Genomic DNA, 24,198 nt, shown 5'->3' with positions numbered 1-24,198 from the left:
GTGCTTTCTGCTTGCTATTTTGCTTTTTGTTTTTTATTCCTTCTTTCCTGTTTTCACTGACCATCAAGACCATTAGTCCTAACACTTGGCACTTCAGGGATGGAATTTTTGATGTTTAATATAATGAGGAACAATGGTTACAGAATTGTATCAGATATAATGTATCACATGATTGCTGCTTTAAGAATAGGCAAATAATAAATCTACACTTTAAAAGCGGCACTTCATTTTTCAGTAGGAGGTCATTTATATTGGCTTCAATTATTTGAACAGTTTCAAAACATTATTGCCAAGGAAAACTTGCTACTGTTGATAAATACATGCCATGAAGACAAAACCACAGATTTGACATAGTTCGGAAGTGATAAAAGCAAACATATGTGATAATGAATCACGGAAAGCATGGATAATATATTTATTCAATTCAATATATTTTCACAATAAAAGCTAATATTGTGTTATTTCTCTCAAGCCGATTTAACTGAAATTATTTTTTAAGCATGTCAGTAATGTTAAAATGTATGTATAACAAATCAAATCTCTAAAATCCCTCTGGGCTGCCGTTCCTGTTCTCTAAAGAAAGAGTCACAAAAATATCTTATTTTAAAAATTATTAAAAAATAGAAACATGGAAAACACTTCCATAGTGTATTTTAGTGAACTCGACATCATCTGTTGTAAAAAAATTTAGCAACACCCATGGGGCCTTCACAGAGGCACATGTTACTTGTGCAATGTGCGTGAATACACTCCATTTTTCCAAAGTGGTGAATCTTTGCTTTTGAAGGCCTATCTGATTTCCAACCATTCATCCGTCCATCCATCCAGTGAGTGCTGGACCCAGTTCCAGCTGACTGGGTGAGAGGCAGGTTACACCCTGGACAGTACATCATAGTGCTTACAAAGAGAAAAGGTGAACCATTCATGCTAACATTCATATCTATGGCCAGCTTAGAATCATCAAATAAGTTAGCACGCATGCCTTTGCACCCTGTTACCTGCAGAAAGCCCTGAGACAGATTCAAACTCACAACCATCCTGCTTCAAGGCAAGTACCATGCGTCTCTCCTTTCCCGAGATGCTCTTTTTCCTTGAAGTCCTTAAAGCAAGACTTACCACTCAGGAACCATGCTGAAAAACCTCTGGGTGATTCTGTAGGCAGCTATTTCAAACATTATTTAAATTAACTTTAGTTTCTTTGGTCACTTGGATTTAAACGCTACATATATAGATTAGTAAAATCTTACAACAAAAAATAAAAATAAAAATGCTAAAAAGGTTTTTCTGCAAAACATAAACTCTCATGAGTTCTTTCACCCATATCTGTAGGTGCAAGTGATTAAACCTGATTTTCTTAAGCTTTCTGAAAGTTCAAATGTAATGCTGGCATTCAATCTAAATCATATTACAACAGGTGGACAAAAAACAAAGGAATATTTAGACTTTTGATATGCTGTAGATAAATCAGTTGATTAATTAATTCTGTTTATATTTGCACTGTACACCATCTCCCACCTTTTTGAGCAACCTTGATTTTCATTGAATTTTGAAATGTAGTCTAGTTTAGAGAGTGGAAATCCAAAATTCACTTCATCTGATAAGCGCTGTTGTCACTGGATGAGCACTGGGTTTGGTCCAGTGGTGCAGATATGGATGCAACAGCTCCCGTGGAGGCAGATCTCAAATTGGTCAGAGAGGAGGATCGATATCACCAGAAAGAGATCGAGAGAATGATGGGCATCCCAGGATACTCAGGGAAGTAAATTACATTAGAAAGTTAGACATTGATTCATGATGAAAACAGTAGAGAGGAGGGATAAAAACAGCCAAAGGGAGCCTTTTCCCCCCCAAGATGAGTCAAATCTTACATTTATGAACCCTCAAATTTGGATATATGAAATTATTGTTTGGGTTTTTTGTTTTTTATATAAACGATGTGTAGTTTTTCAGTCAAGGAATTTTAAACGGTAAGGTTCCTTTGGTTGTGACAAGTTGTGACAATTATAATTTGACTCAAAAGTCGCTAAAACACAGCACATGATTAAATATGTAAAACAATATTTGATAACTTTTTCTTTGAGATTATAGGAAGGTAGGAAAAATGATGTGCATTATCCAAATTATTTACTTCAGTATTTGTTTTGTTGAGGTTTTGTTTGTTTGTTGAGGTTTTGTGTATAATTTTAATATCTGGGGGGAAAAAATATTTCTTGGGCTCTTCTTATGATTTCTTTACAAAATCTTGTTGTCTAAGGTTAAGGTTAAAAAAATAAAAAATAATAGTATGTCAGAATTGTAGTTATGTACATGTGCTTCAATAAGTTAATAATTTAATATCATCAAGTCTGTCAAACCACCTTGAGGGCCACATTTTTCAACTCCAGAGTAAGTCTATCTGTGCTCCAGTTCCTTGACCCAAAGCTCCTCCTCTGGTCAGAGCTCACTGATAATGCATTTCTTTTTTAGAACAGTCTGCTGATGATCTTGATCTGCCTCCCTGTAGTCCACCATGAATACTATTCGCTGTGTAATGTGACAGTGTAGATGTAGGTGACCAGTGGGTGGGCCCCGTGAGATCCAGCCCAGAGGTCAGCCGGTCACTGTCCCTACGAGGCAGCCCTGCCGTGGGTCACCTGCTGCCCGCTTTCCCCTCATTATTTATCTCTCCCTGGCAGTTCATTCCTCTTCCTGTCAAAGCCCCTCCTCTTCCATCTCCCCATTTTCTTCTCTCCTCTGCTGAGTTTGGCATCAGTCCTCCAATCCTTTCGCCAATACCGGCTACCCAGGCCAAGGTCCACTGAATCACCAACTCCTGTCTGGGTCATATGACATCGAGGTTCAGGGACCTTTCTTGTGATGATGGCCAGGCCACGGTCCTATATGTGAAAGTCCACTGTGCGAGTTGCTCTGTTTGGATGGCAGGGCTCCTCTCAGCGGCCCACGAGAGGGGTAATTACTTCCCCGCACTGGGCTTGGAACTGGACTCTTTGCCCCCTTGAGTCTCCGAGGACTGGCTGGGACGCGGCACCCCCTTTCATTAGGAGAACAGCTTATAGAGGGAAAGTCTCTGAAACAGACAAAGTGAAGGCCCTCCTTCGGCCGGTGATAAATTGGTTTGCCTCACAGGCGAGGTGTGAAGGGGGGGGTTGGCGAATGACACTCAGAGGACATGAAAAGGATGAGGAAGTCACAAATACAGTGCAGGAGAGGAGGGACTGTGCAGATAAAAATATCTTAGGTTGAAGGTACAGAAGGAAAGACATGGAAGAGCTGCTTTTTTAGCAAAGCAGGTCTGCTCTGGGCAGCGCTCATCATGCTGGGAAGCACACATCAAGGTCAGAACCCAAGTGGTGGGCATTAATATCAGTGTGGCGCATTAAAAAAAACTTCACAAGGAAAATAACTGTTGTCATCTTCTCTTGGTCACTTTTCTCAACTCCAGTTAGAGCATTTTATACCTTCCCCTACCTCCCAGTGATCATAGGCAGTATGAAGTGACATGGTGAGCTGAAAGAGGAGAGGGGTGAACGTGTAATTAGCAAGTGGTTTTATAAGAGTGCTCTTTGATTTATAATTCAGCATAGCAAGAACCCCTGCTACCCAGGGCTAGTGCTCCTCTGAATTAGCCCTGCGACTGGGAGACGTAGCAGCGAGGAGTGAGGAAGAACCTCACTAATTTGTGTTCTGTTGAGCTGGGTTTGAAAAAAGAAGAAGACGTGAGGTCCATACCTGGACATCGCATCGTAAGATACACCATAGAGGGGTTTAAGGATGAACTGCTATGTAGGCCTCTCACTCCCTGAGAGAGTGAGACTTGCAGAAAAGTTTAGCATCCCGAGCACTGCTAAATTGTGATGTGAATCTTACCCCACTGATCTGTGAGTGACAGCGTATTAATAAGGGCGATGCTACAGTTTTCAGGTAAAACTTGTGTATGAAGTTATTTTCTATGGGAATTGAGCAACATTATTCCCACTCTAACTGCGTCTTTGATAAGTGAGGCTTTTTTTGTCAGCAGTGGCCTCGTTTTTTCCTCAGCTCTGCATGCTACATACTGGATTCTCTTTAGTTCCCCATGGGTCCAATGATCCCCAGATCATCTATATTCTGATGCCCTTATGAAGCTAATGTGCTGATTTTACGTTTTCAACCTGCCATGATCCCCCCCAATCCCCTCTGTTCCCTCCGTTTCCTCTTTCACACTCAAGCGAGGATCCGCTACCGCTTTGATCACAGTCCCCCGTTAAAGGTTTAAAACGTCTCAATTCCTGACGATTGTTGGGGCCTCTGTGGTTTACTTTAAGCATTTCCCTATGCCCCCTGTCCAAATTCACTATTGCTAAATGAGGCACCCTTTCTCCCAAGCTTCCCATCCCTGCGCTGCTTTCAAGTTCCCCCGATTGGGTGCCGCAGCTGTAAGCCCTAGATTTTGTCTCCTCCATCTTTGTCAAGCCCATTTGCCAAATACAAAAAAGACCCAATAAGCTAGGTCTTCATTGTTGCTCTCCAAAGTAATCCCCAGATCTCCCACTCTCTCGAAAATCAATGCAAAGGTTGAGATGAGGTGAATCTCCCTTCTTTAACTCAGCGTGCTGGGAAGACTCTTATGATCACTTTTTTTTGTAATCGTCGTGCCTCCATGATGAAACTAATTGTCCTATTTCGTGCACTCCTCAGATTTGCAGCCTTGCGATTGTCCTTTATTGCCACGCTTAAAAAAACAGAGCAGCTGAAGACGCTGGCGTTAGTCGTAGATTAAGTCGGAGTCGAACTAAGTTTATTCGTTTGCGAGCACAGGACTCCGAAGCAAACTTTGAACAGCAAAGTGCTAACGACTGATGTGACAGAAAAGAATCGCTTAACTTAGCAAAGGAAAAACATTAAAGCGTGAGCCTCCCTGTTGAATGGCTGTCCTGTATTTTAACTGAGACATTTGAATAATTAACGTTCAGATAATGTTTAACCCTGGCACTGACATATTATCACCTATATAAGTCACCGTGTTCTGAGTGTGCAGCCCTGCTTCTGAATCCCAGTGCAGATTTTACTCTTCTTTTACCTCCAACCTTGCCCATCCGTCATTTGGTGTTGACTGGCACCGTCAATGGGTTCATCAAAGCCCCTCTGAAATTAACTGCCTGCTGCACGTGATGATGAGGACTGCAAAAGTGAACCAAACAAGTAAAGGCATATGGCTAATTTATGGTTAAGGGCACTGATAACCTATCAAGCTGAGGGAAAATCCACAGTCATTCCCTTTGGATTGCTTAGTATAAATAATAATTTTAGCATTCTGTTTGATTTATTATTAACACAAATGATCTGTACAGTGTCACCTGCCAATATTTTTACTGTTACTAATCAAGCTGTTTACTACCAAATAGATTTTGTCTTAAAAAAGTTCAAATCCAGCAGTTTACATTAATTATATTGATAATACAGAGAGTATGTTAGAAACTTAATGCAACAAGTGTTAGTACATCTTTCCATACTGACATTAATATCTTTCTGTCTTTCGTTGCTTTGTGTGTCAGCCTTTATTTTCCAATGAGGATTGTGCTGTTACACAAATTGTTGAGAGATGTTCTGCCGTTCTTTGGAGTCTGTTTTATAGCTGCTCTTTGCTGGAGGGGTTGTGTTGCTCCATCCTTATCTTTCAAATACTCCAAATGTGTTTTATTGGATTCAGGTCTTGTCCAGGTCATATTTATTTTTCTTTTATCATCTTTAGAAAGTCTCTTGTTTTTGCCAGTATGATTTGGATAGCTACCAGGCTTGAATATTTCGCTTTTGCTGAGCTTCACCATTCGGGGGGTTGTCTTTTCAGTCCCTATTTTTATTTATCCACATGATTTATATTGCCAACTATAAATGCTATCTCCTAACTCTGTGCTTAACTGTTATGCATTTATTGTATTAGACAGGTTTATGCAAAGCATTCTGGACCCATATGACCACACGAAGAGTGTGTTTCTTTCACGCTCTTCTAGAATGGCTACTCTTGTAATATTGTGGTAATAAAAAACAGTGTTTTATTTTCTATAGGAGGCTGTAGCTCAGGTGGCAGAGCAGGTCAGCCACTAATCAGAAGGTCGGTGGTTTGATCCCAGGCTGCTTCCTGGCTGCATGCCAAATATCCTTGGGCAAGATACTAACCCCGTGTTTGCCTACTGGTGGTGGTCGGAGGGGCCGGTGGCGCCTGTGTCCGGCAGCCTCGCCTCTGTCAATGCGCCCCAGGGCTACAATGTAGCTTGCTATCGCGTGTGTGTGAATGGGTGAATGACTGAATGTAGTGTGAAGCGCTTTGGGGTCCTTAAGGACTAGAAAAGCGCTATACAAATGCAGGCCATAGATGTTTTCCTCTGATAACCCCTGAATTTAATGCCACAGTTGTGCAGTGACGTTAACATGTTCTCCCTGTGAATCTGTATATTGTACCTTCCTCTCACAGTCCACAGACATGCATGTTCGGCTTTTTGACTATTTGGTATTTTATAACGTGCTTAAAGTGTTTTGAAAAAAAGGCTTTAGGAATGCATGGCTAAATGTTAAACGTGGCTTATAGTTTAACATGCTTTGGCTGGTCAATAGGACTAGAAAGGCAGAAAGGAAAGTGTCGGTCCATTTGCATTTACACTGTAGGTCATTCTCATTTTATACTGCCTGGCTGGAGGGTCCATATGCACAACACATGGAGACAGAATGAAAGCCCAAAAATGGATCTTTAATCTGAGTCAAATGCAGAAATGCTGGCAGTGAATGATGCAAGTGTGGGGCAGGCACCCCAGAAGGTCGTACACGAAAATTAAAAATGAGGAATAAAACAAACCACAAATTGGCAACACTAGAAAACAAGGTACACAAGAAAATGTGCAGAAAGCTGGACTAGTGCAAAACGGGTAGTGAATTGAGAGTGAAGCAGGTTTGGACAACTTATTTCCCTTAATAAAAGAAATAATCACTTAAAAACTGCATTATGTCTTCACTCTGGTTATCTTTGTTTATCTTTAAAATTTGTTTGATGACCTAAAGCATGTAAGTGTGTCAAATGCAAAAGGAGACTGAATGAGTGAATGAACACAGCTGTGGCACAAGAAGGGCGACAAACAGAATGAAGGCTAGAAGAAGACCGTAGTGACGTTCAAGATAATCAGGAGAAACAGGAAGTGACTAAACTCAACAAAATTATACTCATCACTGCTGAAGCCACGTTTCTAGGAAAGACAGACAATCAGACTTTTTTCTGTTCTTCTAGCAGTCTTATTTTCAACGTGGAGCCATGTTCCGCGTCAGTACATAGAAACTGGTCCATAACTGGTCATTTCAGTCATGTTCCTGTAAAATCAACTTACTGGAAATCACGGGCGCGATTAACCACAATTTTTTTTTAAATCTTGTGTCGGTAACCACAGGTAAATTCACTTTTGCTTAAAGTTTCTACTTTGTGGCTGTATTTTCCAAAAACATACCTTCAAAGTATTTCTTGTCAAAACCATGCCTTTATTGAGAGGTGATGCAATTTTCAATCAGTTAGGCGATCTTGCACATCAGTGTGCCCGTTTCTGTTACAGAGCAACACTAACATGTTTGGATAACACCTCAGCTCAGACACAAGCAGCCGTGGTTACACCAATCCAAACTGCTGCCTCTGCATCCGTGCGGTTTGGTTGAAAAAGAGGGGCTAGTGCTGGGACAGCAGAAATTCTGCCAGCTAGTCTTGGCTAATGTCAGCCTGATGGAGGCTCCAAACCAGTGGGGTGGGATGTACCACTACAACCCTCTGCCCTATGGTCTACCATTATAATTAATATGTTGTTGTATCAAAGTTGAAGCATTTGCCTCCAAAATGTCCTGCGCCCAGCCCCCTTATTAAAGACCTGACCTCCAAGCAGCTGAAGGTTGCTCTGCAAACTTGGCACACCCCCGAGCGAAAACATCTGCTTTCCTCACAGGCAGGACCGCCACGGACCCCACGTCTCAGCTGGTTCCCACAGCCCAGCGAGAGAGCCCTTCCCCTGTCCTCGCGCACTGACCCCCACATTTATAACCACACCCCCACCGCCACTGAGACCTCCTTAAGCCTTGGGCGCAGGCCTGGACCTCTCCATCACCTCGCCCCTCCCCTGTCCACATGTAGCACTGTGCCAGTGTGGTCACTTTACTGCTGAGAGGACTGCTCCTGTCTTGTTATCCCCGCATCAGAGCCTGTCGAGAGGAAGGGAGGGATGGAGGGATGAGAAGGAGGGCAGTCGTGGAGGGAGGGGGGAAGAAGGCATCTGCGCTGCTCCCACAAAGCGGCGACTGTTGGAACGCTGACAGAAGCATCTGTCATCCCCTGCCTTCACACATCCACCTGCTGTCCTAGTCCCTCACTCTTTCCATCTTCCTCCTTTGTTTCCTCCCACTTCCTCGCCACCTTCCTGCCTTTTTGAATGTTTTGGTGATTGTGTGGAGCTCTTGGGCGTCTCCTTTAGAAGTCCCATACTCTGAACACCCACTCATTCTCACTTTTAATGAATTAGAGCTTCAAGTGCGGGTCCAGACTGCATTAAATATGGCACCTGTGCTGGGAACTTTTCTTTCGTCTGGTGACTGCTTTCCACTGTACTTCTTCATCTCTAATCATCATAGGCTTTCTTTGCCAAGTCAGTGCCAAATTAAGCCATATTTATTAACAAATATTGCCACGGTGTTAATGAATGTACTGACCTGTCTTGTGACTACTTTATCATTCTCCAGTGGCACCCCGGCCGTTCCCCTAACATGCTGAAGGGTTGCCAGCAGTAAGGGGAAAGATGCCAATCCATGTGTATGACACACATACATACACATAGACACACACGCACACGCACATAAAAAGAAAGCACAAGCTCAAGGACACCATCATTCATTCAAGTCAGGAGAAGGTGCCCTTCAGATGATGCCACAGAGGAGTGTGCAAAAACCCAAATCGATGATTTCATCAAAGTTTGACTGGGAAAAACCTTTGTACATTTTCAACATTACTCGTACTTACACTGAAAGACAGAAGATAGTCTTGCTTGGCATTAAATTCTGCTCATTTCACTCCACACTATGGATTTTGGGGGTATTTGTTTTTGTTACAAAGGCTTTAAGAAGGGGGGGAAATGCAGCTTGTACAGATTTGGCAATCTGGAGCTACAAACCTGACAGACGTGGACTCTAATTTTTGTCTTAGCAGCTTATCTATATATTAGGGATAGGTTTAGTCAAACAACCAATGTGCACACGCCTTCAGATACAAGCACAAAAAGCTTGATTGCACATGAAATATGCACGAGCTTAACCAACTTGCACAGAACAGAAGTTTTATTGTGTAGATTTAAACTTTTTTAATTAATGTAATTTTAAATCTAAATGCAAACTATTCCGATGTTTTATGATACTCTACTGGAACACGTTGTTTGCTTAAAGCTATTTTTTTAAAACCCCCATAAGAGGATTTTGTGGCTCTGCTCCCACTTTTGTCCTCTGATTTCAGCTACACAGCCACTGAACAATTATTCAGATCTTTTAATTGAGTAAAAGTGGAAACACCACAGTATGAAATCACTTCATTAGAAGTAAAAGTCCTCCTCGGAAAATGGAACTCAAGTAAAAGCTGATTTAATTTTTTTGCAAAATGTGCTCAGATAAATACGAGATATAGTGCAGTTACAGAGCATGCACACACCTGTGAGAGACAGCACTAAGACGATAAAAGCTGGACTGGTTAAGTAGTGGTGTGGCTAATGGGGTGAAGAGAACAGGTGTATTGGCAAGTGTGACTGAAAGTAGTGGAAAAGTCTGAGGCCATCTAGTGGCTGGCTAAAAAAAACAGGTCTAGAAAGTGTTGGAGGGGGGCATGAACCTGGTGGGGGGAGTTGGAGGCAGGGACAGGGGCAGGAATCCTGTCTGAGCTACGTCAGCTGTTTCATACGCTGCTGGCTTCATGTTTTTAAAATGACATTTTATGTATAAAATATTAATCCATGAAATTCAAAACATTTTTTTCAAATACAAAACCTTATTGCCAGCATACATTTTTATGGCATTTGTGATTTTATTATTTTTGCCTTCCATGGGTTTTGCATTATGTTTTTTCCAACACAGTTGGAAACACAGTTAACTCATAATAGAACAAAGTGTTCTTTTTTCCATGGTTGCGATTGCACTGTTTAATATAAGGTAAGGCTTCATGGACTTTGTTTTTCTTTGCAGGGAACCTTTCTGAACACCTGCTTCCTTTATTTGGAAAACTAACATAAAGTGCCCTAACATCAGAGCTCACCTGAGAGTCAGACTTTTACCTTTTTGGTGTCTGTGTGTGCTAGTTAAGCAGCTCCATTTGTCTGTGGCAGCTCTGTGGCTCTAAATGCTGCACAGCTTCCATGAAGTCCAGCTGTCTCCTTTCTAGGCTGTCTCATTGTCATGGCGGTCCAGAGGACGGCACTAATGTAGGGAGGTGATTTTGAATGGCAGTGGTCATATATAAAGTAGCTTCCCTCAGCATGAGCGAGGACGCCGCGAAGAAGAGAGGCAGGTTAACAAATGAGTGAGGAAGGATTGCAGGACTTTGTGGCCCTCAGAGACAAAGTGGGTTGGGATGTTCTGCCAACTCCTCGTCTGGCAGGGTGAAGGATACACATTCACGTCCATGCACATGCACACATCTTGTCATCTCTCTATACCTTCATCCCCGGGCCTCTGCCATAGCCGTGTGTCTAAGCAGGAACCCCACTAAGCTGGCTGGGATCCAACTCTAAGGTCTCTCACCTCACAGGCTGGGCAGGGGGCCTGGTAGCTCCTGTGAGTTATTCCTGGGCATGGACCTGGGTTCCACCTCATTCTCTTCTCCTTTTTTCTCATCCACCCTCCTCTGGCCCACACTGGCCTCCTCTTCTCACTTATCCCCCTCTCTGGGACTAAGTGGCTGGTGCATCTGTCCTTCAACTATCAGCATCTTCTATTGTCTTGATAATACACACAAGCACACACACTTAGATTTATGTACACTTGTGTATCTGTATGGCCACAAGTGCTAAGGTCACCTTCATTTACCTACAACATTTGAGGTCTTATAGTAGTATAAAGTGCTTCAGAGCCTTGTGGATGACTTATGGAAAGATATTTTTATTAGTTTGATAACTTTTCCTACAGTACATTTCAGCCTGTATATAAAACATGGAGGAACAAAGAAGAGAATATTTACATTTGTGAGAAAAGCTGATGCAATAATAGGCTACATTTATATAGTCATATGAGTGTGTTTTATATATGTCTGTGTCTGTGAATATTGCCTGTAGCCAACTTTAGAAATAGGTAAATATGCTACTCTCCAGTGTTTTATCACTCTTAATTAAACTGCCTTTGTATAATAGTGAGGTCCAAAAACTAATTTCAGAAGCTTTTGGTCAGACAGAGCACATCTGAAGACTTGCATTAAGAGCCACGAAATTAATAAGGAGATTTAAGCAGCTAACTAATCAATTAAGAGAACAATCTGGGCATCAACTGATAAGAAAATAGCAGTTATAACTCTAAGATTAGTTAGTAAAACAGATGAGCTTGAAACTCTAAAAAAGAGATTCCAGTGTCCATTGGTAGTTTGCAATATGCACTGTAGTATTGAACTCCTCATAATACCAGGAACCGAAATTTTTTTCATGGGAGTGTAATAAAATGAAGACCACACATAAGTATTTTACTGTAATAATTACAAACTCAGGACTGCGTTCAGTCAATGTGTTATACCTAGATTTGTCCACTAGATGTCACTAAATACAAACCAAATTGAGTCGGGACGTCAGCCATCATATTCCAAGTGATTACCACATCAAGCACAGGCTTTTGCACCTCGTGATGCTGGTTTACAATAAAATGAGAAAATTAAAGGCCTTTTTTGTCTCTCAGGTAATATTGCATTAAAAATAAGATTAAAATATGCCATCCTGTATGAGAGATAGATGGCATCCGCAGCATCAGGACCAGCTGCCGACCTCCCACTCTGACTCTCATGTCCCAGGAACATGTACTGAGCGATCAGACTGTTGGATCAGAATTAACACTGAATGTAAATGTTTAGAATTCTTGTATCTTTCCTTAGTCCGACCCTTATAAGTTTCCATAGTTACAACTTTGAGCGTCAGCGCTTATCGGTTTAAGCTTTTATATAAAAGCGCATGCGCAGACGTTAACGCCTACTAAAGCTGCATCCATCCCAACTGGGTACTAGCGTTATTACCCCTCAAATACATGCTGCACAAGACTCCAGGTAATCATCACAAGCATTTGGCGTTTATTTAATTATTGTAATGGGTTGAGCTCCATTTGATACACAGAGAAAAACCCAGGTAGTGGCTTTTAATTAAAATCGACTCCCCCCGAACTGCACTGTATTGGTACAGTCTATTGACGTCCTGCGCGGGAGCGGAAAACGTGCATCCGAGTGTGCGGAAAAGGAAAAGAGCAGGTTGTTTTCTTATTAACAATTCTGATATACTATCGATTTTTCGAACCGCAGCAAATAGCCTGCTTCCCCGCGGAAGTCTCTAAACGCTAGAGGTCAGTGGAAGAAGCTGTTTTGTTAGCAATTAATGGCTAAACGCTAGCTAGCGTGTGTGTTTGTTGACGAAGCGTTTCGCTTTGCTTGCATCGCTCGCGCGTGTTAATACACCGGGCTTTCACTTGTTTTAGCCAGTGATAAGATTAGCATGAACACATCAAACAAATCCATATAATATACGGCTGTTTTATCACAGCAAACGTGACTGTCATATTTGAATGAACTCCGGACTCCAGAGGATGTTGGTTGTGGTTAGGGGAGGGGCATTGAATGAGGGTTTCCCATTGGTGAGAAGACGCATCACAATGTGGTACATTATATTGATGCAAGATTAAATTTACTGATTTTTCCAGCTTGGTGATACGTCCAACATGACTCGAGATTGGAAACCTGGCGATCTGATTTTTGCCAAGATGAAGGGTTATCCACACTGGCCTGCAAGAGTAAGTGCGATGCTTATATTGTGGAAAGACATACAAATAAGGCAGATCGTGTGCAAACAAGCACCCAGGCAAATAAGCCACTACCATTTACAGCTGTAAGCAAACACCTGCTTTTTCTTATGTCTTTGCCAGATCGATGAAGTACCCGATGGTGCAGTGAAGCCATCCAACGTCAAGTTTCCTATTTTCTTCTTTGGCACCCATGAAACGTTAGTAACAGGCAGCTTGACACCTCCTTCAGTTTGATGTACTTACGGTGTTCTGCATGTTTCATTTGGTCTGAGTGATCTGAAGAGATTCAACTGGGTAAACTTGTTGAAGATCTTTACAGAGGTTTCACATGAGGCTGACTCAAAACTGTAGAAGGATACATGTGACATTTTCATTGTATTTATGAGTCATTGGAATGACCGGAAGGTGACTTCAGTGGTTATGGAAGTACATTTTGTTATTTTTTTAAAAAATTTTTAGAGACCTGTCAGTCCTAGCAGTGCATGTACTTACCGGACTTTATACTACACAGCAAAAAAAGTATTAAATATACAAACATCTTTTTCTGCAGTGCATTTCTTGGCCCCAAAGACATTTTTCCATACCTCCCTAACAAAGAGAAGTATGCCAAGCCTAACAAGAGAAAAGGATTCAATGAAGGATTGTGGGAGATTGAGAACAACCCAAAAGTGGAGCTTACTGCACCCAAGGTATATCCTCCTCTTTTCTTTTCTTTTTTGTCTTCTCCAAAACCTGTCCCAGTATTTGTCCTGCAGACATCAGGGCATTGGGATTGAATATACATTATAAAACTTGTTGCCCGGCTTTCTGTTTTGCTGACAAACATAAGTGGGCACCAGTTTGCATTCAGAGCATTTAGCCTTTAGCTACCTAAAAACTCAAGTATGGTTTGTTTACAGGAATAGTTTGGGTCATATTTGTTTAACTTCAAAGAAATTACCTGTTTCCTGCCGCCCTGTTCGGATCATCTGACATTACTGAATGTGCACAGCTACTTCTGAGCCCTGTTCGTCTTGTGTTTCTTTTGCCCAGTTTAATTTAACCAAATTCCTTTTTGTTTGTATTTGAAGCCGGTTCCCCCTCAGTCTTTTGGTGAGAAGGATTCAGACAGCAGTCCAGAAGGAGAAGAGGATGCAGATGACAAGGTGATCAAAGCCAAAGTAAGTTTTTCTCTTCAGATCCCCCTCTGCAGACTGTATTTCACTTCACTGCACTCACCTTCTGCTCGTTTGTCCCTGTGTCACCAGCTTCTATCCTTTTGTTTATTTATTTGTTTTTTTGCTAGCCCTCAAGTCTTCCTCTTGCCTTCTTTATGATGAAAACCATATGACTGCAGCCAAAGCTTCACAGATTATTTGCTATTCTTTGATAACTGCTTCAGAGGCTTTTATGCCAACAGTTGTGTGTGTGTGCAGCAGAAGAATACTCGCTAACTTTTCTCCCTTTTAAGACTCGTTCACCCCACCACGCTGCGTCCTATGCTGTGTCTTGGGTGCATTCAGGTTCCAGGAAGTGAGGCTGAGCAGGAGAATGAGAATGAGGAGGAGGAGGAGGAGGAGGAGGAAGGGTCTCTGATCTCTGAGCAGGGTCATCAGGACCAGGATGTACGTACTTTGCATGTTGTGACGCCCTAAAGCGGTGCAGGTTATTCTGTTCTCCTTGGGAAAAGCATGTGACACCTGGTGCTTTTATTTAATTGGTCGAGTTTTTGGTTTGTTTGTTTGTTTTCCTGTTTGACTCAAAATTCTTGTCGTTGGCCACAAAACTTCCCCGGTGCTGGACGTTTCGATTGGAGAGCCTGGTGTGGGTTTTGCTGTTTTTAATGATTTTGAGGTGATCGCTGATTTAGAAACTGATAGGTTTCTAAGAAAGCAGTCTGTTTGTTTTCACTAGATGAAATAATAATAATAATAAGCTCAGGTAAGGTCAAAGCTACCAGTGGAAATGGCTGTAGATCTAATCTGTCTTCATTCAAGACCCAGTTCTGTGTGCGGCTATAAAGAAAACACAAAAGTGTAATTTCTTCTTCGTCTCTTTCCACCTCTGACGTCCTGCTGCAGCGCTTTGCATTTCCTGCTTTTTCCTATCCATATAATGCACAAGTACTGTTTTCAATCAGTTAATGGTATTTTATTTTGCATGGCTTTCTGTGTACCTTGGAGAAAGGTAAGTCAGGACTCATAATTAAATTAAATTAAAATACATTATTTTACTATGACATTCTTCCTGCTGTGACTGCTCACAAGTTGTCCTATTTCTTTAATAAATACTGATTCATACTGAAGTTTTCATACCCCAACAGAGTGTAGTATTTCAGGTATACCCTAGATGGTGCCACTGACACCCCCTCCCCCACTACCATCACAACCACCACCAAAGTCAAAGACAGATTGATGCTTTCTTTTTTTTTTAAATCGGGGAGGACATTTACCTGCTCATTCTCTTACTGCTACAGCTTTCCTTCTTATGTTAATGAGATAACAAAGAAAGCTCAAATTTGATGTGCGTTCTGATTAAAATAACTGGATGTGTCAATAATTTTAGGACTCTGCTCAGAAAGAATCACCAGATGTACCTAAACCCAAGCGAGGAAGAAAGAAAAAGGTTGGCACTGGCTATTAATTTGTTTAGTTTAAAAGAAAAAGTATAATAACAATAAATTATAGTTTTTTTTGTTTTTGTTTATTAATTGGTCTTTAGTACTTTGTTTTTAAATTATTTTATTTCTTCCTGAATTTCAGAGTGATGCTGACCAGGAGAATGACAAAGATGATGTACCAGCAAGTCCTGTTAGTCCCACCGGTAGGCTGTTTGTTTTGTGGTGCTGGTATGATAATCACGTAGGAGCAATGAGAAGTTAATAAATCAGAAGCTCATATTCATGACAATACATCTAATACACAGGAACGAGGTGGGAATATACCCATTACAGCTTGTAGCCTGTATGATATATACATTAAAGTTACTGGCAACTGTTAACAATGCATTATTATAGGACTGGACAGCTGTCCTTCATAACTTCTGCATATGATCAAAATGAATCGTGCGTCTGTGTGTCTCCATTCATGTGATTAGGTGGAGAAGGCCCTAAGCGAAGAGGCAGGAAGCCCAAGAGTGAGAAGTTGCTTTTGCTTCAGCAGCAGGAACAGCAAGGCTCCGGCAGTGAAATGTAACTACATGATTATCAACAGACACCGTACAAAATTCACGCAGACACAGAAGCTTCATGCTTTCTTTGCACAGTTTCTGCAGTGGCTCTTTGATGCTCTTCAGCCTGCATAAGGGCCAGATCCTGAAACCCCGATTTCACTGGAATGTTAAAAGCCAAATCGGCCCAGCAGTATAAAAACGGCATTTTTCTCTTTCTTTTTTATTTAGGGAGATTGGAGAGTCAGACAAAAAGCGAAAGAGGACAACAGAGGACAAGACCCAAAGTGGAGAGGAAGAGAAGAGGAGGAAGAAGGAAGGAAAGGACACAGAAGTAAAGGAGCCTGAAGCTAAGAAGAAGAAGTCCAAGGATGACAGTTCCTCTGGCTCTGACGATGAAGAGGCAAGTATCTATGCAATTAGACTCTCCCACTGCCATCATTGTTTCTGAAAGAGGTGTCATAAAAACATGCTTTTGAGTACCTTAATCTCTCTTAATCTCAGAAAAATAAAGGCAGAAAGAAACAGCAAAATGCAGATGTGGACAAAGATGTGCGGCGGCGGAAAGCTGATGAATTGAGAGAGTACGTTTATACACAGTAGTCATCAGAAGCTCAGAGCAAATGATAAAATGTAATCCTGGATAGAGTTATGACATGTTGCATTTATTGCTATCTCGTAGACCAGGTAGAGATGAAGAGAAGAAAAATGAAGAGAGGACAGGAGCCAAGAAAAAAGGTAATTTTGGCGGTCAAAACAAAAAACATATATATTCATATTTTTGTGGCAAGCTAAAAGTCAATTGTAGGTGCAAAAAGATTTTAGTGACCAATCAAAATATTTTTTATTTATATTTCAGTAAAGTTTTTTAAAAGTAGTTATTTAAGAATAATCATGTTTTCTTCCCTTTTCTTTCTTCACTTAGAAATGTCAACTGACTTGAAACTGCAGAGACTGCACAGTGAAATCAAAATTTCACTGAAAATTGACAACCCTGTAAGTTCACATCACTCAAATCTTACATGTTACTCAGTCCACATTTCTCTTCTGACAACTTTATGAATCAGTGTTCTCCTGCACTGAGCTGATGAAGACAAAAGGTGTTAAACCCGTCAATGCTTCATCTAAAGGATCCATCAAAGACTAAAATAGTATTTACCCATAGACGCATACTTTTCTCATTGTGGTTTTATTGCCCTGTTTAAATTATGCCAGAATGCTTGGACTCTTATGTGGGTACCTTAAGGTTAAGAATAAGCCTGCTACTCCATCCTTGTTAATGCGCTCCTTGCATTATTCAGTCCGTCGGGGCTCAGATCTGCACATGAGCTTTTACTTTAGTTCACTCAGTTTTAACTGGGCTGTGGGAAAACATAACTGGCATTTTTCCTCCTATTTTTACCCCTCATTATAATGCTGATGTGGTATTGGCATCACCTCAAATTGATACCATAGGTGTATCTTCTAAAAATCTGTATTTTTTCCATGTGATCTGTATTTTTCCCTGTCTCTTGTCACTAGGATGTGAAGAAGTGTCTGGATGCATTAGATGAGATTGGTGCCCTTCAGGTCACAACCCAGCATCTGCAGAAACACAGCGAACTCATCGCCACGCTCAAAAAGGTAACAGCATGAAGGAGTCTTATTTTGGATGCATTCTGCATCAGCGTTATTTCATGAGTGGTAATGCCTTCCTTATTTGTTCATGTCCTAGATTCGCAGATTCAAAGCAAGCCAGGATATCATGGACAAGGCCACCATGTTGTACAATAAGTTTAAGAGCATGTTTCTGGTTGGAGAGGGTGACTGTGTGCTCAGCCAGGTGCTGAACAAATCTTTAGCTGAACAACGGCAGCACGAAGAAGCAAAGAAAGGAGCGCTGAAGAGGGTTGAACAAGCCAAAGAAAATAATTCGGGTACAGATCATCACATTCTTTCTTTCTACCTTTACAGTAGCTGTTTAGCATGCATGGGCCTATATATTTTGGACACTTGCAAAATGTATTTTGCAAAAATGTTGCATCAAAGCAGAGACAATCTTATTATGTTGTGATTGCAGCCATTCCTGGACTTTGTGAATGCTACCATGGTTGTGTGTGTTTCATTTTTGTATTTTAGCCTTGTTGTGCTGGGTGGGAGATGAGCACAGCTTTTTAAGATAGACCACAAACATTATCAATACATGATCTAACATTTCACTAACTGTCTTCCCTTGGAGCATATTTCTCTTACTTTTGTGCTCTGTTTAAGAACTACCATTTTATCTAAGAGCTTTCATAAGGGGTATGTGTTTTGTGAATAACTTTGATCTTTATCAGATTATAATCTTAATCTTGAGGGATTCTGTTGAAATATAATTCTAAGAACTTTGACACCAGCAGCTCCTTGTACTTGGAAGCTTTATATATGGTCCTTGGAGCTTGTATATTTTTTCCTGTATTATGCCACTGACATTGTATTAGAAAATCTGCCTGAGGTGTCAGTTATTTAGGGTTCTGTCTTTGTAGTTCAGGGGAGCCGATCAAAGGTTTATGAGTGAGTCAAAGAGTCAACGACTCACTGTGGTTTAACAGCTCCTCACCACATTAACTGTCAATGCAGACATTGGTATTAAAGCTGGTATAACTGCAGCATGTGAGCTCAGTGAGAGAGGTTTTCCACTTGACTGGTGCCAATAAAAGTTTACCTTAATTGGAGGTCTTATCCATGCACGCCTCGACTTGGTTTTTCGGGGCGTTTTCCAGTAGGTGATAGTACCTGCTACCAGGCACTTTTTTACTACCTACTCAGCCAGAGTTCACAGTGATCTGAAAATGTGATGTCAACAGACTGCACACCACTGATTGGCTAGTCAACTCAATAAATTACTCAATAAATCACAAGAGTTTCTCCCACATGAAAATCAACATGAGGGGAAATGGTGTCATAAAAAAACACCACTGTGGTCCTCGAGTCTGACAAAAAGCCATAAACTGAGCAGCCGGTATACCATCGCCTTGACGTCCCCCTTTGTTTTGGCGTTCTTGCAAATGACATCACGGGACTGTCAGCTGATATAACAACCCCACGGATATTAGGTGGTGCTCGGTTGTCATGAAAAACGACCAAAACCGAGTCAAGTCGAGCCAAATAGCCCAATATGATGGCTGCTCTCCATCCAGTGATTTGCAGGATTGTAATGATTCTTTAGGACTGATGATGCAGATCTGTTTCCCTGCTGCGGAGCACCACACACAGCTCCTGGATGGAACATTTCACAATAAATCAAGAACATCACTGATTCCTAAACAGAGGTGCAGTGCATACAATGATAAAGTTACAGAGTGATATGAAGATATTTTGACCTGTTTTCATTTACCAAAATATGCCAGACTGGCAAACAGGCACAGATGCTAAAAAGCATGTTTCTACAGAAAGTAATGCACATTTATTATGGGTTGATACAGATGGTATGTAAAAGGTCTGCATAACTTCTAGGTCTGAAAAGTGAAGTCTCTGTGCAGGTGCCTTAAACCTGCATTTGCTGGCCACCAGGAGCCGAGTCCTCTGGCTTCAAGGAAAACAACCCTCGCCTCCCATTCTCAATGACTAATGACTGCCCCGATGAGATGATTTTAGTCCCTGGTTTGGAATCTTGTTTATTACAATGTGACAGTCATTTAGGAAATTATGGTCCCCCACTGAACTTTAGAACAAGAATGAAACAAGATTGCTAGTTGGAGAGTGTGCAGTGTCCCTCAGATACTTGTGACATATGCTTTTAAAACACTAAGATGGCAAAGGCTAAAGAACTCAGATCAGGGTTTCTCAAGACAATGTCACTAACCAGTAGGTGTAGTCATGGTAGCTGCATCCATCCTTTATATACAGTATGTTGTCTGATGGATTTTATTCTTATAACGGTGAGTAGGAGAAAGTTTTTATCAAATTGTGTGGAAATGGCAGAAATAACAGAAAATGTCAGTTTTCTGTCAGTTAAGGCAACACAGATCTCTTTCCATTACGTTAAGCAGAAGGTTTGCGCTTACTACATATTCAGCCTTTAAGAGCGTGACTGAGCCCTGGGCACAAGCTAGTGATGATGGTAACTGGTATATGGAAATAAGATACCTATAAGCTATTTTGATGACTGCAAGGGAATACAGTAACAGAAATGGGATAAAGTTGCATCTAGGACTTTCTGCTCATTATTTTAAATTCATTTTGAACTTCTAACACACTTATAAATACCAGTAAACAGAAACAGTGATCCTCTGCTATCAGCTTCTTCTCCCCTTCCCAGGGGGACATCACAGGATCAGTGTGGTTTGCATCCTTTCCAGAAAAACTAACCTTAATTACCGCATCCTTGCTTGAAAATACAGTACTACTATCAAAATGTGTGCCTTTTATGAAAGGTCTTTTTTTTAAAGTGCATAGCATGTCAAATGGATAGAAAATCGTATTTATTTTTGTAAGATCCTGACCGGTCATGTGCCATCACATGCTCCTGTCATGGCTCAGGTTGTGCAGCGATGACTCTGTTTGACTCAGCCTGTGCGTCTCTGCCGAACAGACAAAGTGACAAATGGTGATGTCGGCCCCGACGAGAAGAAGCAGGAGATGGAGAGAGAGAGGCTTCCCGAAGATGCTTCAGCAGGAGAGAATCAAAGGTAGCTTTGAGAACACAAGCTTGATTGTGATCCTCCTGCATGCTTGATGGCCTCAACAGAAACTGTCAGTGTAAATCAGTTGAACCCATTAGTGCTGGTTATATAACTCCAATTCATAATGTATACATAGTTTTCAGGGCAGTGCCACACATGTGGGTTGTTAACTTTTTCCCCCTCTTGGTCTATTATACAAAAGGTCATCCTGGAAGGTGCTGTGTGATACCTGCCCACTCCCACCTCATCTTTGAGGTTCATACAAGTCACAAAATCAATGAAGGAAATAAAGCCTTTAGAGCTTATTTTGTTATGTGCTGATTTGATAAAGTTTTCTTACTTCCATTAACAGAATCAAGGCCCTTGCCTCCTGCTCATGACTTAAAGTAGGCATTTGAAAATGCATTCAAATATTTAAGAGATTTGATGTTAAAGGGGACTGGAACTTCTGTTCCTATGTTTCTGTTTTGTTTTTGTTTTTTTAAATAAAGAGCATTAGTAAAATATAACATTGAAATTCAGTTTCTCAAATACACTGTAGCTCTTGATCATCACAGTCTAACACAGAGTCAGTTAAACTGCAGGGATTTCAGTCTGTCCAGTTAGGAAGGATCAAGCACTGTGATTTCATCTGCTTTGGTGCAAATTAAATACAGGTGCACTGGAAAATAGAATAGAATAGCCTTTATTGTCATTGTACAGAGTACAACGAAATTGGAGTGCCACTCCCTTGGTGCAAGTTTCAATAATAAATATAAATGTAAAATATAAAAAGTACAAAAAAACAATCGTAAGTACTCAGACAATAGTATGTACAATATATACAGGATAGCAGCATTAATATAATGACAGTATGAATAGCAGCATAATATAATGACAGTGACGGTATGGAATAGGTTCAATTGTTTTTGTGCTTATTTACTACGGTGGTAGCTCTGGGAAAGAAGCTATCCCTGAATCTGTTTGTCCTGGTTTTATGTGACCTGTACCGTCGGCCTGACGGTAATAGTTCAAACAGTTGGTTGCTGGGGTGAGAGTGGTCCTTGATGATATTGCCAGCTCTGCTGAGGTACCGAGAGTTTGCAGTGACCTCCAGGCTGGGCAGAGAGCAGCCAGTGATCTTCTGGGCTGTGTTGATGACCCTCTGCAGTACTTTCCTGTTCGCAGCTGAGCACCCTGCATACCATGTTGTTATGCCGTACGTTAGGATGCTCTCTATGGTGGCTCTGTAAAATGTCACCAGCAGCCTCTCCTCCAGGTTGTTCCTCCTGAGCACTCTCAGAAAGTGGAGACGCTGCTGGGCCTTTTTAACCACCGCCGTAGTATTTGCAGTCCAGGAGAGGTCATCAGAGATCTGCACGCCCAGAAACCTCATGGAGTGTACCCTCTCCGCACAGTTCCCGTGAATGTAAAGTGGGGCCGGGTCTGCTCTGCCCTTCCTGAAGTCCAAGATAAGTTCTTTAGTTTTCGTGGTGTTCAGTTGGAGGTTGTTAACTGAACACCACTCAGTCAGTCTGTTGACCTCATCTCTGTAGTCCGACTCATCCCCCCTTGAGATGAGTCCAACCACTGTGGTGTCATCCGCGAACTTTATGATGGTGTTTGAGAGAAGAAACAACAAACAGCATCCCCAGGCACATGTATGATTTTGAATCTAGCCTTCACAAGGGTTGATGATTTTAGTTTCCATTGATTGTGCACAAGTGCTACATGAGCCATACATGTTAGAAGGATAACGTTTGGTCTTCCAAGGATTTTTACTAAAAATAAATGAGTAAATATAAAATATCAAGACTTTATCCTCACTATTTTTTAATGAACTGTTTTAACCTTTATCCCTTTATTCTTTATTTTGGACTGTAGTGCCCCGAAAACTCAGGAGGAGTCCACTTGAGTGTCTTGCAGGCCTGAAGAAGGGAGATTTGCTGCTGTAAAACTGGGCTGATCACGTGAGATCTCGTGCCCAGTTTGTGACTGATGACAACCACTGGTTACCAGTTTAATTGATTTGTTGTTGTTTTTCTGCATTGCTGCTGCTGAAAGCTTTCATCAGCCCAACTCCAGGATCGCGACTGAGTGCATATATTTTATTTTTATGCTGTCTGTAATCTTTAACTTCTAGACACCTTCTGCTTAGATGCATCTGTTTGAGTAGTGACACGACTTGTAAATCTGCAACCTTGAGTTTGTCAAACTTTAACGAGGATGGGAGAGAGTTAGTGCGGGAACCATCTGGTGGGGGTGGGGGGTTCAGCTGGTGGAGATGGTTTTGATTGTTGGAGCATTTACTGATTCGACAGGTGGATCTTAGCCTCAGTTATGGGAAATACAGACGATTATCTGTAGGTAGAAGCACCTTGAAAATGTCTAATAGCAGTAGATGTGTTAACTCTGTAAAGCGTGTTTCATACATGTCCACTTCAGATGCACGAAAACATAATTGTGGAGATTGCCAAAGTTTCTAGCCAAGAAAATGCTTTAATTTCTAGTCAGCGCCTGTTTTAGGTTTTTCTTTTTTTGTTTTTTACATAGATGTAAATAAGAGTATTTTTGTGCCTGTCTGATGACCTGTTTCAGCATCCAATAACAAAGTGGTAGCTGTAGTACAACTGTAGTTTTTAAAGCTGATAGCACAGATATTGTGTGATAATATTAAACAAAGATTAGTCCACTTTCTGTCATCTGGATTTTTCTTAGATTTTTTCTTTTTGCCTGTTTAACCATAGCGGTTATTGTTGTTCTGTTGCTGCCATTTAAAAAAAGAAAAATCAAATAAACATGTTGAACTTGGATTGTGCGCTTTTTTTCTTGGTAAACCAATGGATGTGTTAGCTGATTGTGTTTGACTGTGTTTGTGTTTGTAAGAGTCACTCAAAGCCGAAAGGCTTCATCAAAAGCTTAGAAGTACTGTGTAAAAGTCTTGAGCCATCCTTCATTTCTTAATATTTTTGCTAGAAAAATGGGACAAAACTGCAGTGATTTATTCACATGTGTACAAAAATACATGAAGGAATAGTATATCCTCCTGAGAATCCCCAAACATTGATTCTGTTCATCTGGGCTTTAATCAATGGTCATGAGAATTTGTATATTAAGGATCAAGGAACTGACCTCCCAGCCCATTGTTGACTTATTTGAGCAACCCTACTAAGTCCTGATGTACTAAATGGAGGACATACAGGGTGTTCCATTGATATCTCATGTGTTTGGGTGGACTCCTTTAGCTCCAGAGAAGGGAAATCACAAAAAGTTCAATGGGAAGATTGTTTTTTCCTCAGTTCTCAGGAGGATATAAGGCAAAAAGTTCTTAAAATTCCAACAACCCTAAAGTCAGTAGTTTAGGTTTAGTTACCTTTATTCTTCAACAAAGCCTGAACTCTCTTAG

At 41.1% G+C, this 24,198-nt stretch overlaps 1 protein-coding gene across 5 annotated transcripts; it reads left to right on the top strand.

Annotated features, from left to right (window-relative positions):
- The first annotated feature begins 12,205 nt into the window (after positions 1-12,205).
- Positions 12,206-23,605, top strand: psip1a (PC4 and SFRS1 interacting protein 1a). Of its 5 annotated transcripts, none has more exons than XM_026171255.1 (17): positions 12,206-12,274; positions 12,919-13,008; positions 13,141-13,217; positions 13,571-13,709; positions 14,091-14,180; positions 14,523-14,624; positions 15,565-15,624; positions 15,762-15,822; positions 16,096-16,189; positions 16,399-16,570; positions 16,672-16,751; positions 16,850-16,905; positions 17,093-17,163; positions 17,689-17,790; positions 17,882-18,083; positions 20,723-20,819; positions 21,016-21,118. In XM_026171255.1, the coding sequence occupies exons 2-17, from the start codon at positions 12,937-12,939 to the stop codon at positions 21,065-21,067; spliced, it is 1,527 nt and encodes a 508-aa protein (XP_026027040.1). In that variant the 5' UTR covers positions 12,206-12,274; positions 12,919-12,936; the 3' UTR covers positions 21,068-21,118. The 5 variants fall into 5 exon arrangements, with proteins under 5 accessions (XP_026027040.1, XP_026027039.1, XP_026027038.1 ...); XM_026171254.1 differs by lacking the exon at positions 12,206-12,274 and adding an exon at positions 12,394-12,472; XM_026171253.1 differs by lacking the exon at positions 12,206-12,274 and adding an exon at positions 12,400-12,564.
- Positions 23,606-24,198: the final 593 nt, after the last annotated feature.

The sequence above is a fragment of the Astatotilapia calliptera genome, chromosome 6, assembly GCF_900246225.1.
Source record: "Astatotilapia calliptera chromosome 6, fAstCal1.2, whole genome shotgun sequence".
NCBI classification, from domain to species: domain Eukaryota; kingdom Metazoa; phylum Chordata; class Actinopteri; order Cichliformes; family Cichlidae; genus Astatotilapia; species Astatotilapia calliptera.
Note: the sequence above shows the minus strand (reverse complement) of the source record. Positions and strands in the feature narration are given on the sequence as shown.